This window comes from Puntigrus tetrazona, chromosome 1 (assembly GCF_018831695.1).
Source record: "Puntigrus tetrazona isolate hp1 chromosome 1, ASM1883169v1, whole genome shotgun sequence".
NCBI lineage: Eukaryota > Metazoa > Chordata > Actinopteri > Cypriniformes > Cyprinidae > Puntigrus > Puntigrus tetrazona.
Window position 1 is genome coordinate 12,261,922 of NC_056699.1, and position 21,054 is coordinate 12,282,975.

Consider the following 21,054-nt stretch of genomic DNA (forward strand, 5'->3'; position numbering starts at 1 on the left):
TGCTGATCTGTGGATCAAAAGGTATGTGTGCTCGAGGACTGACATGAATAGGTTATGGAGAGGTGACAGATGGACCACAGAGGAGGGTGGGGGAGTCCTCTACAGGACAGGATTTAAATGTGTGCGAGTGTGTGTGTGTCCCAGATGTTCACAATAAATCTCTGTCAGGATGCGCTTCTGTTGCAGAGTGTGTAAGGAGATTGCTATATAGAGGGATAGAAACTCAGAATCTCTTATCACCTGGTAAATATCTGATAGGCTGCTACTTCCTGAATCACTGGCAATGCTGGAGCGTGATTGGCTGGAAGTCATGTGGGAGTGGCAGCTGTCGGAGGGGTGAAGCTTTGAGAAGTCGGCAGGAAGCTGCAAGAGAGGCATACACCCGAGACTTACAAAAAGAGTGATAAATAAACTAAATAAAAGATGAGATTATTCTAGAAAATAAATATTAAATTTATTAGGATTTTAAGTAATGTATATAAGGGAAATTTTAAATGTTTGAAATTGCTTGTATCTTTTTTTTTTCTTTCAACATCTTAAATACCCTCTAGCTTAAATTCATCTAAGTTATTCTGCAAAAACAAAATACATTTTTAAAAGGAATTTAAATATTCCACAGTCTACGATTAATATGAATTAAACTAAAAAAATTACATTCCACGTATATTTAAACCATTGTTTTAGCTGGAGTACTGCACGTCACATTACAAGATACTGCTGCAACAATGCATAAAAACAATATACCAATTTTTCTGACACAAGCTTTTGAGCATCTGTGCAAATAAAGTGCCCCCCCACCCGTTCTATTTCATCAGGAAACCAAGGATTAATTTTAAACCCCTGTGTGAGTGTCAGCACAATTACTCGTTAGTGGAATGGATGATGTGTTCTCTCACGCACAAGTTTGCTTGTACAGTGGCATTTAAAACATCTAATAATCCATCTACTCTAAATCATTGGTCATTGGTCGATAAAAATAAAACACACAATGAAGTATTATTTCTAGCAGTGTGGCATAGAATCAGCCTTTCCAGGTCTGCCAATCATAATTTTTTGATACAAACAAACACACAGCACCAATAACAAGGTCCAAAAAGTAAATAAATGTATGGACTAATGATCGAAGCTTTCATTAGTTAATAACCCAAAGTAATGTTTAGATCTGACAACACACACACACACACACACCCACCCTTACCAACACCCTACTGTACAACATTCCCTGAGGCTTACTACAGTAAAGTTGATGGGTTCATGTACTGATGTCCTAGATCAGATGGCCTATATACAGTGACCCTACAACAAAATGACATGTAGAATATACTCACGCAACTCAAAAACTCAATAATGTAACCCCTCAAAGAAATCACTGATACGACTACATGCAAAACAATGACAGGAAAACAACTGCAAAAACTAATATAAATCAGTTTTAAGTTAAACTAAATTATGCAGATTTTACATTAAATTTAAATCCAGAAACAAAAATATGCTAAATTAATAATTGAAACAATTCATTTCAAAATTCTGAATTCATTTTAAAATAAAATAAGAACTAAAATTAGATCGCATACCAAAACAGTATATATGTTTAGTTACGCATTTATACTTTAATATTACATTTACAAAACAATAAAATTACCTAAATTATTCCTTCCCTTTCAGAATATAGTTGTTCACCAACTGCTTAATTTAAAAATAATACTTTGTCTGCTTGTATACTGTTAATATCAAAGCCATTCATTCAGCTGCTCCCTAATACTTTATAAAAATGAAGCTTGAACAAAAAATGCATGTATATATTTATAGTTAATGCATGTGTACAAATAACCTGATGTTGCAAAAGACATATGCATGTTTTAAATACGCAAGCCTTTGTGTTTCTCAAATGTGTGTGTGTGTGTGTGTGTGTGAGAGAGATAGATACTCACAGCCCTGGTCTCCTGTCTCCTGACTCCATAACCATTAGACAGTACTAGCTGTCTCATAGCCTGCAATACTGAATGCCCAACCATCCTGTGTGCATTTAAACCAACCTCTAAAACAACACTACTCTAACCGCACCTATTTGCTGTTCAAATATCTATCTCCCCAATGCACTCGCTCGGAGAGAGCATCCCTCTCTACTGAAATCAGCCCATCACCACAGTAACAGACAGCACTCTGAAAGAGACTGGTGTTTCTACAGACAATTTTCATCAGATCCTGCCCCTCTGTCCCACCACACACACACACACACACACACACACACACACACACACACACACCAATGCGAGATCATAGGATTATAAAGAGGCTGGTATTGTTTAAGAGGAGGGGGTGGGGGATGGTTGACACCCACTGCCCTACTAAACCACTCGCCAGGGTCAACCCTGCAATGACTGACAGCTCACTGAACAATCAGGATGGCACATATCTGTTAAGAGCCCGCCTTCCCGCTGTCAATCATAACCAGGCCTGTTACAAGTCAGAGGATAATAAAAAACTAATGCAGAGAGACAGAAACTACATGCTCAAAGTGCCAGAAGGGAGAAACTGAGAGTGATAGAAAAGAAGATAGGGAAGCTTTTACCAGATTAGATTTGCTAAGAATGTAGCCAAAACCATGACTCTGTTCTAAAACCTAGTGATTGCTGTCTACATAGGCTGCTATATTCTAAGGTAGCACTCTTTAGAGAGCAACTCCATGGTATATTTTATGTTTTTGCAGTGCTCGGCCGAGATGCATTACCATTTGCACCTGGACTTAATATGCACTTTTGGGTATATTTGCAAGAGAATGTGCAAAAGTAACTGGTAATGCCTGCTCACAAATGCGCTCCTCAAGTGCTCTAGGGTTCGATGCTTACCTTTTCCACTTTAAAGTTGAAAAGTTTAAGAGCGCATTAAAGAAAATGTAGAGGTGCAATGCAATTTTTTTCACATTATGTGCTTTAGCCTAATAAGGGATATTAAGCAGTGGTCTCGGCCTCAGCTCCTGGAGGGCCACAGCTCTGCAGAGTTCAGCTCCACCCGTCTCCAAATCACACCTGCTTGGAAGTTTCTAGCAATCCTGAAGATCTTGCTTGTCTGGAACAGGTGTGTTTCAGTAGGGTTCAGAGCTCTGGCCATCCAGGAATCGAGTTTGAGAACACTGATATAAGGAGATATTTATGAAGCACAATTATTTAATTAAAATGATAATGTACATAAACTGTGTGTACATTACGTTTGTGATTGTCTCAAATTTTCAAAATAGTATTTAGGTCATGGAAGGCTATATGGTTTTTTTGTTGTCGTTTGTTGTTTTTCAATATATAATTTGTAAATGAAAAAAAAATTGTCCTCCTAACAGGAGAATAAACAAAAAAAATATAAAATAAACTAGTGTTTCAAGATTAGAGTGCAATACATAGATCAAATGAATGAAAAAAACAATAGGTGAAACAATAAAAGGTCCTATTTGTTAAAATTAAAGCAGGTTATACTGTACAAAAGGTAATTGCAGAAGTTAATATTCTTTGTTAATGTTGATAAAAAAAAATACAACTTTTTTAGTAAATGTTAACTCATGGTGAATAATAATATCACACAATTTTTGATTTTATAATGTATTATTAAAAATAGAAATTAACATGGACTAAGATGAATAAATGCAGTCACTGTTATGTGTTAAATAATGTTGTTAACTAAGTGTCACCAAGCCATAACAATGAATCAGTCCATTTATAGATAAGCCATGTTTTATGTTAGATTAAAAGAAAAAAAATGTAAGTTTGAAAATAAATAGCTCATTAAGCCTTTAAGTATTAATTATTTAGTGCTACGGTAAAGATAATATATAAGTCTATCTGTATTGCCATTTTTCCATAAATAAATTGAACAAATAAACATGTTTGCTAAATGCTACTGTGTAAGTCAGACCGTTTTGAAGGCCTATTTTGTAATTATATTCGCACTCATGCTCCTAAATACCACTTCCAGTTCACACACACATCTATTTTTAGTCACAAATGTGAGTAAAATGCTTGCATTGTTGAGGCCTGCTTCACGCACTCCTACAGACTGTGCATGTTTTCACAAATTAATGAGTTTTCAACTACTTTGGAAATGACAAGCTCAAAGCATTTTAAACATTTAAATCTGCATTTAGTGTCCTTATTTTGGATCAATGAAAAAGCATCTTGATTGGGTGTAAACAAATAGTGCTCCTCAAGTGAGCCCAACTAGTGAATCTCTGTTTCAGTTCAGCAGACTGTGCTGATGATGAAAGTTACATTACGCAGAATGCAGACATGGGAAGTATATTTACGCCCTTTATTGTGTCAGTATGGTTTACAGTGTGAAAGCTGCAATGTGTGCTTCTCTGTCTTACTGCTGTGTTACAAAATAATGAGAACAATGTTTTCAAACCAGAATGGTTTATCTAATAGTTGCATATAAATTTAGCAAATTTGCATATAAAACTCACAGAATGTAGCAAAACACACAAAGCAGCTTTGGAGATATTCAATAGTATTAAAAGAAATTACCTGGGATTTAGAGCATTCCTGCAGCAAGACAAAATTAAAAACAAATTAATAGGCATTCCACATGTTAATTTGAGGACAAATACAGTACATACATTACATATACATTTTTAGATGGTGATTAAACGAATAGTTAACCCAAAAATTTTAAATTACAGCATATATTACATACTCCCAAGCCATCCTGGGTGCATATGACTTTCTTCTTACAGACAAATGCATTCTGGCTCTCCGAAGCTTGGTAATGCTCTTGAGTCATCATTTTGAAGCTCCATAATTTGGATATATCCAAAAGTACTGTGCTGTACAACTAACCTAGACGGTTTCACAGATATGATATCTACTGAAGCAGATTGATGGGTATTTGTAACCAAAATATTTAAAGTTCTAACATAAATAACTGACTTTTTTTCAGGACGAACACCGTTTTCCGGCTTCTTGGCTGACTTCTGACTCGATGCACGATGTAAGTTGCACCATACGTCAAATCATAGGTCAGGTAAAGAAGCCGAAACTCGGTGCTCAGTCAGTCAGTTATCTACGTCACAATTTTAAAACTAGAATTATTTTTGTTAGGTTAGTTTTTCAATGCAGTATTTTCGGATATATCTGATTTATGGAGCTTCAAAATAATGGCCGCTATCCACAAGTATTACCAAGCTTTGAAGAGCCACAATACAATTTTTAAAACTGACTGTGTTTTTGAGTGAACTATACACCCCTTTAATAAAGAAGAAAATTTTTATTTAAGAGTGAACTATGACATTAATATGCTTTAATGTGGATTAAGATGTTATGGTGACATTAAAATGAAATAATGTGGATTAAAGTGTGTGTGTGTGTGTGTGTGTGTGTGTGTGTGTGTGTGTGTGAGAACGGACCGAGTGGTATCCTGGTGGCAGAGGGGGCTTGCTGACTGGATAATGATCAACCGTATCAATTATAGTCTGTCGCTCTCCACGTTGGTTTATCTTGCGGAATCTTCTCCTTGACTGCCGATGAGATGCTTGCCTTTGAAAATACTCATCGTTGTCATCCATGTAGTCCACCTGGCAGAGACAGAGAGTGGTTAACTGTATCCCCATCTAACTGGTGCTGGATTATTGCACATTCACAGGCCTGCGTAACTCACCACAATCATTTCTGAAGCCTCAAGGACGATACACTCACAACCACGACGCAAACTACCCGCAGAACGTTTACCAAAACTGAAATAAAACAGCATACATCACACAAAACGCTGAACAGGACACACAGAGAAAATAACGGGGCAAACCAAACTCAAAACAAACACGCTTACCTGCTACGGGGCAGAAACATGGACTCCTTTATAAAGACTGAGCCAGAGAGGAGGATATACCAGCAGGTACCAATGTCATCAGGACTAGAACACACAGAGACATACATTACAGAATTACCCACAAACACACAACGCTTCTATTTTAGTCCATTCTTACTATCATATTCCGGGTGGAGCGGTGACCTAACAACACACATGCCACGTTGAGCAAAGGAAACAAATGTAATGAATCATACAAATGTGGGCGAATGTATCTTGGTAAATTCAGTAGTGCAACTTTCCAGAGCAATGGGGCACCAGTGGTTTGCTAGCCTCACGTAGCCAGACTTTTAACTACTTCAACGAGGTCTTGCTGCAGAACCATCCAATTAGAAAGCCCATCTGACCAGCTTTCAAAGTGACAAACCACAGCCTTATAGATGTATGGATGCAATCTCAAAAAGCTGTTTCATCAAAAAAACATGTCTTGCAAAAAACTTGCATACTTTTCCTACATCAGCTAACTCCTCTTTTTTGGAAGTCTTTTACTTGATGGGAAAATGTTCAAATACGTGTACAGTTACACAAATTAGCATGCGTGTTAAGAGTGAAGGTTCATTACTCCAGTATTTAGTGCCACATGGTCATTTAGAAATCACACAAACATGCTGCTGAAGAAAAGCGTGCTGCTTAGTACTTATCGAAACCCTGATGTTTCAAATAGAATGTAAGATAAGTCTTTCTCAGCAGCCAAACACCCAAACGTGATTTTGCTTCTTAGACTGAAATATTCCAGTTTGAGAAAGCACTTGCCATTTTTGTGTGCAAAAAGAATCAGGGAGCAAACTGTTGGTGGTCCTTGTGCCATCTGAGGCTCACACGGGTGGGTTTTAAACTATGCTGAGGGAAACCATACGAGCCTACGCATTTTGCATAACACAATTCCCAGTGAAAAGAAGCACATGGCTAATTTTGTGTGTTTTGGAAAGCACAGACTTTGACAGCCTGGTTAAACGTAGGCATTGCACCACAGTGATTTAGTGCAGATAATGGGAGGTTACAGTTAGAAAAATGTGGAGGGAAAAATGGGGGAAAAGTACATAAGTGATGGGGAATGTTCCAGGTTTTGATGAGCTAGCATGACTTCACTTTTCCATAAGACTTTTTGGCTTGACTGACAAAGATTTACTTGAGCTGAGAAAAAAAAAGGAATGTACTAGAATCAATACAAATTAGGCTCAATTAACAATACTTTAAGTGTAATGTTCACAAAAAGAAAATGTAAAGTGTAAAATATGAAGTTTGCATTTTTGTTAAACAACAGACCATTTAATAAGACCCTACATTTCTAGGCGGATGAATTTATTGTTATATGTTACTGTTGTACTGCCAGCAAGTGCATGTAAACAGTCCCTTTCTGATATGCTTTCAGGCTAACAAAGTCAGCTTGACAAAAAAATACAACAACAAATAATAATATCACACTACTCTCATGCCAACATGCATTCTGTTTATGTCCTGTGGTTGTACTTTTGAAATGGTATTTTAGTGTTCACTATCTGGCTTTTTTTTTTTTAACACCAAAATATTTTCTGTACTAATTGATAGTGTCAGAAATACTGTTAATGATATTTAAATATACCTTCAACTCCTTTAATTATATCAGTGGTAACCCAAGCAAACAAGGGGTCCTGAACAGAATGTTTTATGTTAATAGGCAGAATGTGTGTCTATACTCAAAAAGCCTTTAGAAGCTTAATCCCCATCTGTAGATGGACGTTACAGATTTAAATGAACTGAGCACCAGACAGATGTCGGTGTGTGTTTGTGTCTGAGACAGAGAGAGGGAGTGTAAGCAGATGTGTGTGTGTGTGTGTGTGTGTGTGTGTTTGTGTGGACAAAATCATCCTTGTGACTTTGATGTAAACCTCTGATAAACTGACCTAGATAGAGATACATTTTCTGACAGCCTTTGTGAGAGTGTATTGAGTGTGTGTGCGAGCGCGTTTGGATACTCACTAGTATAAAACCTCATTAGCTTCATGCTGTTCATATCGAACTGTTTCACACATCAACCTGCAAATGAAATAAACAGATTGTTAAGCAAATTCCCTCAGTAATGTAGTAATGGAAGTACTCTCACACAAACACGCTGGTACCTGAGCTGATGTTCCCTCAAGTTGGACAGTGCTTCCATGCCATGTAGGTATGAATACACGATCTGCAGATCCTGCAAAACAAAGCCATAGAGAAGGTCACTCATGTGCTGCTTTACAGTGAATTTACAGGAATAGCGTACAAACTAGTGCCCTATTTACTACCAAAAACATACAGTTTAGCTCTGTGCCACATTTTGCATGCAACCATTTGCTGTTAACAAATGATTTTCGACTGCGACACCCAAGAAGTCATTTTAACATTTTCTAAAGCATGGCATGAAGACAAGCATACAATCTTATTTCTGATTTCTCAAATTGTATTATTGGCTATATATTGTATTGTCGAGCAATTCCACCAATGATAAAGTTATGGCAGCAAGTAAATCTGTCAAACCATTAATTGCGATTAATCACATCAAAACTTTTTCGGTAAAAAGTTTTCGGTAACATAAAACATGTCTATGCTTTGTGTATTTATTATGCATATAAAAATACGAAACACATGAATGTACACATTTACGAAAAATATGTTGTTTATATATTAAATATATTTAGATATAATAAAGAATCTAAATGTAAATGTGTATATTAAAATATATTTATAAACTAATCTTGTTCACTGGTGTCACTTTTACATTTTGAAAACATGGCAAACCTAAAAAATGTATACTTATATTTTAATTTAGCAGAGTGCCATTTTTGAATGAATAAGCACATTTCTGACCTGCAATTTTTAGGGGGCGAAACAAATGTTTTATGCAACCACACATTTGACAAACATGAGCAAAATATAAACACGTATATATTAAACAAACAAGAAACAAAACCTGCCTGTATGTACACCAAAGCACCAGTAGGAGGTGCCCTGTATATGTGAATGCATACACAAACAATAAATATACGTCATACGCCAAACACACAGCATACGCACAACCATCTTTAATCACTGTTTGACTCTGCCCATCTTCAGTTACACAATTAGTGTTTAACAAGAATGGAATGTTTGCAGATACTCCATCGTTCACTCCTTCACTTTCAGGTTTTTTTCCTCACTTCTGTTTTTCCTCTCTACTTCTGCCATTATTCTGTTCCTCTTTTGATAAGATAAAAAAAGCCAATAATGATAGATCTCACATCCTAGATATTTAGTAGTTTATTATGTTGGCCCAAAACATTTCTGAGCAAATCTTGGCAATTTGTAAAACTGTCTACCTGAAATGGCAAATACATTTAAGGGTTGTTGTTGATGTTTGTTACTGCCACTCTAATGTAATGTTAGATATACAACAGGACTACGTGCTCTCAACGCACTCAAGAACTGGGTCTTTGTTGCTGGTCAAATAGACAATTGTCTGTGGATGATTTGGTAAGCAAATTACAGATTAGGAAAATCTGGTGGGAGAAATCATTTCACGGTCAAGGACAACAATCATTCTTTTCAATGAGGTTAGCTATATGAATCTATTATGCAAGAGCATATCGAATATCAGGAAGAGGAAAGTGCTGCGTGCAGCGTATGCAATCACATTAATGCAAATGTAGAAAACTTTCTTCACTCTTTTGCATTGAAAGAAAACAGCTAAAAACCTCAAACCTGAAAGAAGAAAGTCTTATAGACCTAGGATGGCTTGGGAGTATGCCGTGAAGGGGCGAAGATGAAAATTTGTATTATATTTTAGTTTACTATGTTTTTTATTTGCCAGAGTTACGTCCTGAGGTATGGCTCGATTTCAATGTATATATTACACAAAAGGCTAGCTTAATTTATCCAAAGTTCAGAGACTATCGAAAGTTAATTATGATTAAGTGAAGTCAATCATAAAAAAAGAGGAAATAAACTAATTACAACCAATGACACAAACAAAATAGAACCTACAAATGAAAAGAGTGCTTCACGTTTTTTCAGGCAGGTCTAACAGTGATTCTCTGTTTCTTTTTTCTGTTACCACAGCTCTGTTATCTTAAGACTGAATGGATCTATAATGATCTTTAATGATACACGCACAGTAAACAGTGAATTATCCACAATATAGCCTAAATGTTTTTGTATTTTTGCCACAATCCTTCATTTCTTTGTAGCTTGCTTCATCAACATCTCGGCTTGTTTAAATTCTTAAAGGCATGGTCACGCAGGCCTGTTGACAAGTTTAGTGTTACCAACTGGGCATTTCCTGCAACTTGGTATGTATGGGATTTCAACATTTCACGGATGTGATGAGGTCATATTGGCTCTAGGTTATGATGACATGATCAGAAACTATGCGTTCAAATAAAATATTTGGTAATATATTAGTATAATATAATAATATACGTATACAAACATAAGTGTGACAATGCACAAAACATTCTGGGGTATTTCATTATTTTTAATTTGTCAATTCTGAAACCAAACTCTAGGTTTAAATCTCAATTTGAATGCCAGACTTTCAATATGGTGTTGTAGTTTGTGTGAAGCGGAGTGTGGAGACCTTTCAAGGCCGCAACATTCACACATAATCTGTACCATTCACAGTAAACTCGCTCAAATGGGACATCAGAGGCGTCACTCTTTCCTTCCCACCTCCCAGACATTCCAACAACCTTTCTCATGTTCTTTGACTCCCCTTCAACCCATCCATCATTCCCTCATCTGCAATCACTAAAGTCAAATGAAACTAAATTCAAACTGCCCAATGGGTTCCAGTCAGGGGTAGTGTGCTGTGGTCTGCAATTGGTTGATTTGAGTAGAAGGGCAGGGATGTTTATTCTTGGACTATGGCATTTCCTCTTTGAGAGACACACACGCACATAGAATTCTGATTATGGCAATGGACTGAGTCCTCTTGAGTCAAGAGACTAAGGTCACATTTCAGTTAGTTGTAGAAGACCTGGGCAATGGATTACTCAAATAAATCAAATCTGGAAAATACTTGCTTACACACTTGTTGGCATGAGAAAAACAAAACAAAAAAACATTCACTTTCAATTGCACGTTTAAAAGTACGTTGTTTTTGAAATAATGCAAACGTTTCCGGCTAATTATGATAGCGTGCCTAAGCTACAGTTCCTTTTTACAGAAACAGCAACAGTCACTTTTGATTTCCATTCTATGGCAGAAGTTGTTTCAAATCCCTTAACTAGCCATACATTGATTTACCAGAATCCAAAAAAAAAAAAATCACCTATTATAAACATCCAACTAAATCCAACAATTTAGCTTGCAAATAGCACAATATTAAGCCGATTAAATATTAACAGCTACAAAAACATCAACGCAACTTTTACTATTTTATTAACACCTGTGACACGTCCAGACCTCGATAAATAAATACGTAAGTTGGTTAAACTTGATGACTGTGGGAACACTCGAATACAATGATTCATCAGGGAAAAAGAACTACCTTCTGTCTTCTGTCTGACCCACGTGACAGGCTTTTCAGCACAACTTCCTTCTCGTAAACATCAATTTTCATCAATATTCAAGGACACAAAAGCACATTTACTTTCTATCCTTAATAAATCCCTGAACTTCCTTTCTCTTCAGAGCTGTTAAATCTGTTGAATGTTTTCCATCTAAAAGTTCTGTTCCACTCTTGCTCCATCTGAACACACACACACGCACTCCTATTCTGTCATTTGTGTAGCTGACAACATCAGTATCAATACGCTGTTTCAGTCCATACTTTAATGAAGTTCTCAGTATCAACTGTTAAAAAGTGCCAATGTTCCTCTACATTAATTAGTGTTCAAGTTCTTCTTTACCTACCTACCTTCCTTCCTTCTCTCTTTCTTTCCTGCACAAATAAAATGCTGTTATTCACGCAGCCACCTCAAAATCAAACAATACGTACTGCAAAGAAAGAAACTTTACACCCACTTTCCTTTCAGTTCTCACGGATTTGTGCAAAGGTGCATTTTAGTAAAGCCATGTGAACAGTTACACAACTAACCGTGAGTCACTAATCGCACAAATTAGCAAAGAATAATATTACACTGAAGCCAATCAGACGCAAATCCTATTATTAATACACTATGAGCACTCATTATTACCCACAACCAAAACATTACCGCCATATACCATGGAAATACCATATTTTTACACACCACACCATGGTAGCGTATTATCGGCTTTGTATTTAATGTTTTTTTCTAATTGTGGAAAACTTTTTTGTACAACACAGAGGTAACAAAGCCTATACACAGTGGTCACTTATTTACATAACTGATGGTCATTTTTATAGTCCAGAACATATAGCTTTTGATCCCTGAGAGATCTTTGTTGGTGAAACATGGGAGAAAAAACATCCACACGAACATATGACTTGTTAAAACACAAGTTAAATGTTTTCCAGTTAAGGCAACTGACCCAACAACTATTTTCAAATTGTTTTCCTAAGAAAGTGTCTGTGAAAATGCAAACGAAAAAAATGTGCAAATAAAACTAAAACGCTAACGGTTGCCCAGCATCTGTGTTTGTGTGGTTTCTTAGTTTCACAACGCATTCTGTGTAAAGCGTGAAATTCCCCCCACCCCGGTGTCTCGGTGGCAGGGTTAGCAGGTGGGAGAAACCATTATAGCCAGCTGGGTGAACAAGACGAGGATAAATTTAAAAGCAGTGCCACAAATGAGAAATGAGTGCTGTTAAATTGAGTAAAACTTTCTCAGCTACAGCTCAGACAGTGATTAAGCCATTGTCAATGCACCAAATATCCATATGCAACGGTGCACATAAATGTCACATACAACAATCGCCATGGAGGACTGCACATAAATTCAGATTCTGACCTCTGACCCCGAATTACTCACATTCCAGTTAGTCCATTAAAAGCACACCGACAACATCCAGCTAGTTTGCTAATACTGTTTATCCGTGTTATATTCTCAATTATCACAGCTTACCTTGCAAAGATAATTATAAATCCATTGTTACTTTCATAAGGAAAAACATTTTGATTTGTTGAGCATCTCAAGCAGCCTGGGTGCAGCAGGAATTACACTTAATGACCCTGGAACAACTTTTGATTTTGAGTAAACACTACTAGCAGGCGATAGTTAACTGTGAGCCAATACTATTTCTGGTTCATGTCTTTCCATAACATCCACAAACTCCTTTAAGCTATCAGACTCCTTAAGGCTATCAGAGAGGAGATCCACTCACCCCAAAAAACTTAATTACATAAACAAGCAGGCTTTGCTAAAATGTTTTAACATTAGACCACAAGAGAAAGCAGAAACATTACATCATGTCCACTGCGAGACCAGCGGTTAAGCAAAGCCAAGGGAGTATTTTCACTATTTTTCCATATGAGAACAAAGCATTGTTTTGAGTCACCATTCCTCCGAAAAAATATAAAGAGATCCCACATGCTTACAGTGAGGGCCTGTCATACCAGAAATGAAGTAATGAAAACACCCGCCTTCACATTCCTGCTTTTTAATTTGACTAAACATGCATTTATAAAAAGGCTACAGTAGATTTTGCAGTCGCGATTCTGCTCAAACGTGTAATAATGTGCATCCATATCCACATTTTGACAAGCGGGGAGTTACTTAAATTCTGATTAATGTGCGAGATTGAGAAGAACACGTAAGGAGGAGAGGAAAAGCTGATAAGACGTTATTAATACAGCAATGTGTGCCAATGCACTTATCAGCACTGACACATCACTTTAATGAAGGAACAGAAAAACTTCTGTCAGGATCGGAGAAATGACTCTCACTCCCCCTCACACGCACAGTGGGTCTAAATGGGGTAGTAACGGAAACATCCTTTACTAAAAATACTACAATTCAGTTCATCATTGACCTTAATGATGTCACTGAAGTTCTGGGAAAAGAAGAAATGGTTCACAGCTGAGAATTTGGCCCCAGACTGAAAAACTCCTCCAAACCCATCCAGCAATTATTGTTTCTATTAGGTTTCTGTAAGGTATTCATCTGAGACAGCACAGAAAATACTCACATAATACTTACATCTAACTTGAAAATCACCTTTCAAACACGTATATGTTTCTTTTTTAAATACATTTTTCAAATCGCCTTTCCTAATAAAGTTTCTTAAAGGACCGCGCATTAACCCACAGAAGAGAGGGGCGGGACGAACAGAGCTTATTAGCATTTAAAGGGATATGCACCAACACTGTTTACTGTTGACAGCTTTAAAAAGGTGTTGTTTTACACTACCATTAACAAAAGCATGTTTATAAGCTTTTATTGAAAGCCTAAAAAAAATAAATCAACAATTTTTAAATAACTAAACAGTAAAACAGTAACTAGGAATTAGTTACATTACCAATAACTAGCACCAACCATTGGTTTGAGTCTATTGGTATTACAAAAAATAACAGCAAAGAAGTGTTTTTATTGTTTAAAAACAACATGTGATACTGCACTATTTAAACTCAACATGTGATTCTGCATTTCTCTAAAATCCCTTCCAGGAGGTCTCATTCACTAAAGGCTGATTCGCTACTACACAAAAACAGGCAGGATGGAGGAAATGAAACCATTGTTATGAAACTGCAGGGCTAATGCGTTTCGGAAGAATGTGAATCAGTTCCAAAGTCCTTTTTTTTTTTTTTTTTTTTTAAAAAACACAATGCAAAGTAAAATTAGACAGTATAAACATTGTTTTTTCCCCTACAGATTACAACATCAGACCTTCACAACGCAAAATAAGTTTTTACATTTTGTGATACAAATGTGTTTTTGATGTCCGGTTTTTCTAACTGCAAACAAAAAATCATGGTATCATTATAGAGCTCTAAACCTTCTCGCTGCCTTACACAGACTGAAATGCCCACAATGGATCAAAAGTGATCCGAGCAGATGGTTCTTTTTGAGATTTGATGTATGTTTCCAACACATCAGAAAGCTCAAAAGATTTAGTAAACCATGACAAACAGATGTCTCACATTAAGTCATCATGCAGATGAAACATGGCACTTTTATGGCTTGGAGGGGGAAAAAAACGAGATGTGTGTGGGTGGCATAAATGTCAAGATTTTTCTTTTCTGCATGGCACAGTTTTCGATAAAAGGAAGAAATGTAATGTCATTATTATGAAATGGGACATTTTCAAAGAAGCCTCAGAAGCAGGGGAATAAAAATCATTTTTGGATGAGTTTTATTTGTTCAAAAGTGTATATAGCCCATTCTATTGCACACTTCTGCAGCTTATACAAAACCAACGATACATAAAAAGCAAGAGTCTTTAGATTTAGTTTACATTTACAATACTGTCAATTGGTGAATTAGCAAATATTAAAAGCAAAGAAAGAAATAAAGCTGGATAACTTTGGATGTAAGCTTTCAGAAGTTATGTAAACCAACGTTAATACAAAATTAACCGCAAATGAAACCTTAAAGAAGGTTTAATCCCAGGCATCAAAGGAGTACACTTACAAGCTGTTTAACGAAGCATAAAAATGGATCAAAACTAATTTTAACTGCAGCTAAAAGATGAATATTTTATACAAATATAAACATTTTATGGCATAGTCAAATCCATAATGGATTCATTTTTCTTTGTCTTGTCAGATTGTATTTCATATTCAGCTTCTTGCCCTTATATCTGACCCTGTTCTTCAAGTGTTTTTGTGAGAGTATACATTAACAACAATCATATTAATAAATAAATCTGTCACGTTCTAATCTAAGAATTACAACACCTTTAGTATTACAATTAACACTAAAACAGGAACTTAAAACCAAAGTTAAGAGCCTAGATTTTAATCTCAATCAAGTTGTTTTCGCTTTTCTGTTTGTCTCTCTTGTTCCCTCTTCCTCCTTTTCTTCTACTTCATTCCTATCTCAGTACATTTCATTCTTCTGCTCTTTTCCTGTTGCTCTCAGCAGCAAGCACACCGAGGCGAGGGTCATTACATGAGGAAGTAACACCTTAAAACTCTAAAGACCCTGTTGTACACACACTTGTGTGCTCACGGACAGGCTTATAAAACACAAAAACTGGCAGGAGAACACAGACAATTAGTTATGTAAGGAGAGAATGGAGTCTCTCTAAAAAGGCGAAGCTTTAATATACTGAAATGTTTACAATTGGATAATAGCAAACGGCACACACACACACACACACACACACACACACATTTGTGAAAATGCTGCGCACAGGCACAATTATAATTAAGTTTCAGTGTGGCTTTCCGCTCTCATTGTGGGCATCTGGTATCTTAACCATGTATGAGACTGAATGAGCGTGTGAAAAAAAAAAGCAGAAGGAAAGAAAAACACAAGATTGAAAAAATATATAGGCAAAACAATTGATTATAGTGTGAATTAGGACAGGATGATATTCTTGTTATAGCCATGATTATACAATCATTTAAAATCAAGAAACAACGTCACGAGAACAGTGATTTCAAAGAGTTTCCTGAAGACTCAGGCATTGCGTTTTTGTCTTGCAAGTAAGAAATTAGTTACAATGCTTCTTAAACACCGATTAAAGCAGAAACGGCATGGGAGTAAGCAAAATGTATTTAGATCTGCACAAATATACTGCACAGACCTAATGGAAACATATTTCAGCATATGACTGCTACGGTGTGACTAATCCTTGACCTATGCCACCGTTTCACAAACACCTGAGGCCCTGACCAGAAACCAACTGCAGCAAGGGTACGTTTACTTGTCTACATGATGGCATCTGTGCAAATGCTTATAGTAAACAATAAAAAAGAAACAGGAATTTTTTTTTTAAAAAGGCAAGTCCTTATGATAACTACATCAAACTGGCAGCTTACCAAATTATCTAAGTTCCTGTATTTTTTCCCACCACCATATAATAGCTGACTAAAATCTTCATGCAAACTGTATTACATCTTTTAAAGTGAGACAATTTATCCTATTGTGTAAACGCATGTTACTGATCAAGATGACTGATGAATCCACGTGTTTTACAATTTACGATGGTTGCTAAAACATACTTAAGATACATACCAGACTTCTCCAATCATTTCATCTCATTAAACTCTGCCCTTGCTAAATGGACGACAAGTTACCTTTTGGCACAATACAGAGGAAAACAGATGCTGATATTTCCAATTAAATCACAACATTAACTGTATGTAAAGTGTCAGCGAAAAAAACAAAAACAAAAAAAGCCCTGCTAATTTTAGAGGGACACTGGGGTGGTTAATTTCCAATATAGCTCTGCTAGATCCACAAATGGGTGTATTTGCCACAACTATCACTGTCCCACATGCACAGTCTGTGTGTGAGCGCCACAAATTGATGAAAACAAACAATCCCATGAAAACACTATAACAGCAATAATTACTTTTGGGGATAAGCAGCAGATTTATAAATTACTGCCATTTGTAAATATGGGAATACTTAACAACAAACATAAAGTACAAAGTTAGGCATACAACTAAAGACAAGTGAAATCGAAGAAAACACTGGTGTGATGTCATTTCAAACAAAACCGGGCCAAAACGAAGTTTATTTAGAGTTGAGAGTTCAAAACATCTTTTCAGAAAAAAACTTTTCAGAGAAGTTTGTTCTGGCTTTTGGCATACAAATCCTCTCCAGCTCATTTCTTCTGTTCAGTCCGAGATCAGAAAGAGTCATCGAATTGCTGTTTTCTTTACTTTAGAGCAAGCAGAATAAAGTGCTATACAAATACTTGTGGCGTGACTTGGCTGGATTGCAGAAATTGCAAAACTGACATTAACCTAAACAAGTTGGGATGTGTGCTAATAGTATACCACTGCACAAGGTATCTTGAACTTCTTCTCACCCCTAAATGAAGAACTGTGTGGTGAGTGAGTATATACCAGGGTCTTAACACAGCCTGGTCCTTGACGAAAACACTCGCTTAACATGTTAATCTGATTACCACAAGGGCCCACATTAATAGCCAAATGAAAATCTAGTGGATTAGCCTAATATTACTGATTTAAAAAAAGACAACTGGACACTGGAAGCAAGTTGCTCGTTAAAGAACGCTTGTCCTTTACCTGTCCAGATTGCAGTCAAAGACAAAATCCAATTACTTCATTATGGAAAAGTCAATACACAACATCAAAGGTGCAATAATGTGTTCAGAAGGTGTTAGTGCTCATCTCTTCGTTTATTTCACACCAGGCCAACAGCACGCGTTCAAACAGTGGCTTTTGGGTTTCTCTCAGCTTGAGGCCCCTGAGAGTCAGAGGTCCCAGGGCCTGATCCATAATCCTGTCTAGGGCTTCAGAGTGCTCAGTGTACCTGAACACATCACACTAAAAACAAGCAAAATATGAAATCCTTAAAGGAAGCGATTTAATTCTTCATGGCAGCACAAAGAGGCCCAGATCTAAAGGGCCTAAGCTATAAACAACATTCTTCGCATTCTTTCGATTCATTAAATTCCCGGGCTTGGGACTCGCAACCAAAAATCCCACAAACATAGCTTTAAGTGACCACAGAAAGCAGGCGTTTGCATACAATGCTGGTAGTTCACGGAGCTGAAAGTCTAATGAGCTTGTGGTCTGGGGATAAACGGTGCTGCGCCGTTTGTTTATTTCAGATGGTTTAAATGAGGATGATCTAGTCTGGACTGCAGGGCACTGTGAGGAAATACTCCCTTCCGACAGATGAGTAATACGCGTCTGAAATACCACAGAAACAAGGTCCTACCAACTCCGACGAGTGTGGCTATATTAAGCAACTCCTCAAAAAAAAAACCCTTGTAGGCTCCGATTACGACAAATCTGAGAGTATATGTGGAACAAAATAGTAACTTGCTCGACTTTGTTAGGCTGCGTACTAAAGGGACACCGCAATTTGCCCAAAATGAGCTCAACTGCAGCTTGTGGCGCCTTTAAACAAGCTGGTCTAAATGAAACGATGCGTTAAACGTCTGATTTGGCGACGCCGTTTTATTTGGCCGTTTAAATCAAGCGCTGTAGGGAAACGTCTATTTTAAACTGTTAATACGTCTCAAGCTGATTTAGGTGTACGTGTTTAAAACGTTTAAACCAAACAACCAAGCTCGAGTTGTATAAACGGTTTCCTTGAAACTTTCTCCGTCAGCCTTAATAGAGATGTTTTGAATGTTGAGTTTTATGAAGCGATTTCTAAACTGACGCAATAAGACGTTGGGTCCGCTTGGGTTGCATAAACGGTTTTCTGCTTGTATAAACTTTTCATTCAGACGGTCTACAGCTTCTCACAACAACCGAGGTTATCTTTTGTGCGGCGGCGAAACACGACAATCACAAACGCGCAAGACGTGTTTAAAATCGAGTGTGTGCCCTAAGTAGGCAGCAGTGGTCCCTTACCTGTTGCGTCCTGTCCACGGGATTCTTCATGATCGCGTGCCGAAAACTATTGTCCACATATGACGCCATTCTGTCCGCGTGCAATCACATGTAACAAAAGATCTCCTTTATTAAAGTCCAAACATGTCCTCTAATGCGTCCGAGTTCGTTCGAGCCGAGCCGTCATTTATAGAAAAAAACCCCCACACGTTCCCTAAAACACAAATGTCTCGTCGTGGGCCAGTTTCTGAGCCCCGGGCTGGAGTTGCGTTCAGAGCACGGGTAACAGTAGGTCCTCGCAGCGTCTTACAGGGGGCAAATATTCACACCCTTAAAAGTTTGTGGCATTCAAAACCCCTTTCGAAGAGCGCGTGATGCCCACAGGGCGGCAGAATCACGTTTCGCCGAGTAACAGCACTGAAACTACTATACAACAACAAAACACGTCCACGGACGTCCGAGCATTGTCTTCTTGTGCGCGGATAGAGGTTCACGAGCGCATAGGCGTAAGCTCCGTTGTTTCGGGGTCGCTGTTCATCGCTCCGCGTCCGGCGAGTCTCTTTTCTGTCGCGTCGAAGGCGAAAGCAGACGCTAAGCGTCCGTTAACCCAAGTTGGAGTAGTTTAACAAAGTGACGTCCGTCCATAGCGACTAGGCGACGGACACCGGACGGACGGGCGGGGTGAAACTGGACCGGTGACAACGCCGTGATTCACGGGAGCTGAAGCGAGAAATTACAAGACCGGCCTCTAGCGCCCCCCGGTGGAAGACAAGTTCAGACAAACTTTGAGACTGAGCGGCGTGAAGCGGCGACCAGTCGACGACAAAGAGCGTTACATAACCAGAAAACATCCAGAAAAAGGTCGACGCATATTTAAACGCTTAAATGTGGCCCTGGACCACAAAACCAGCCATAAGGATAATTTTATTTATATGCTTAGCATATAGCTTATATAAATTAGCTTTCCATTGATGCGTTTTTTGTTAGGATATACATATTAGTATAGGATATTTGTCTGATATAACAATTAGAACATCTGAGGATGCAAAAATAACGTAAAAAGTAAAATATCGATATCGAAATATTAAGAAAATTTCCTTTATAGTTGTCCAAATGAGGTTAAATGCATATTAATAATTTCTAATTTTACAGTACGAAAGTTACAAAAACTATACTCATGGAAATCTCCTAATGATTTTGTAAAAATGTATAATTTTGATCCACGCAATGTATTTTTGGTTATTGCTATAAATACACCCGTGCTACTCATGACTGGTTTATTTGGTTTATTTAAAATCCGTTGTTCTTGGTTCACAACTGGTACCAATAGGCATGTCTTATTTACAAATTTTGAACAAATTAATAACAAAGAATGCTATCAGGTGCAGTCAGACACAGCACAATGAAATATATGTGGCATGTATTTTAAACTGTTTTACAGAAGTGAAAACTATTCTCTTTTTGTGTGTTGAACACAAAGCGACCAGCAGGTTGCGCTAGATTACTGTATGTTTAGTGAACACTCGTTAGTTTAGTGGAGGTTTATGAGGGAACTGCGAATGCTTCGTGAGCGCGAGAAATGCTCTAAACAAACAAACAACATATAAATTACATGCATTATATAATTAAAAAGTGTATAAACTAAAACAGATCTACAATTTACTTTATTGTTGTTTTATCTCCAGTAACGAAACACTGCATTTATATAATTAAAGTTTATATATTATAAATATCACTAGGTAAGTAACTTATTTACGGAATTTACATACAACTAAAACTGCAGTTTAGCTGCGAAAGACAAGCGTCTAGTTAAAATCTCTCATGTGCATGATCTTATTTACAGTGTTTGTAAAGTTTTATTTATGGACAAG

At 37.2% G+C, this 21,054-nt stretch overlaps 1 protein-coding gene across 6 annotated transcripts in view; it reads right to left on the bottom strand.

Annotated features, from left to right (window-relative positions):
* rapgef2a (Rap guanine nucleotide exchange factor 2a) overlaps positions 1-19,907 on the bottom strand; it is a 33,334-nt gene extending 13,427 nt beyond the window's left edge. For 4 of the 6 annotated variants that reach the window (XM_043236106.1, XM_043236088.1, XM_043236097.1 and 1 more), the window contains exons 1-8: positions 19,205-19,906; positions 7,947-8,017; positions 7,807-7,863; positions 5,809-5,892; positions 5,641-5,716; positions 5,390-5,557; positions 4,512-4,529; positions 241-363 (exon numbers count right to left, since the gene is read on the bottom strand). In XM_043236106.1, coding sequence (XP_043092041.1) covers positions 241-363; positions 4,512-4,529; positions 5,390-5,557; positions 5,641-5,716; positions 5,809-5,892; positions 7,807-7,863; positions 7,947-8,017; positions 19,205-19,273 — 666 coding nt within the window. In that variant the 5' untranslated portion in view covers positions 19,274-19,906. Of the gene's footprint in view, positions 1-240; positions 364-4,511; positions 4,530-5,389; positions 5,558-5,640; positions 5,717-5,808; positions 5,893-7,806; positions 7,864-7,946; positions 8,018-19,204 lie in introns of all 6 variants that reach the window. The other 2 variants (XM_043236093.1, XM_043236102.1) reach the window with 2 other exon arrangements.
* Positions 19,908-21,054: the final 1,147 nt, after the last annotated feature.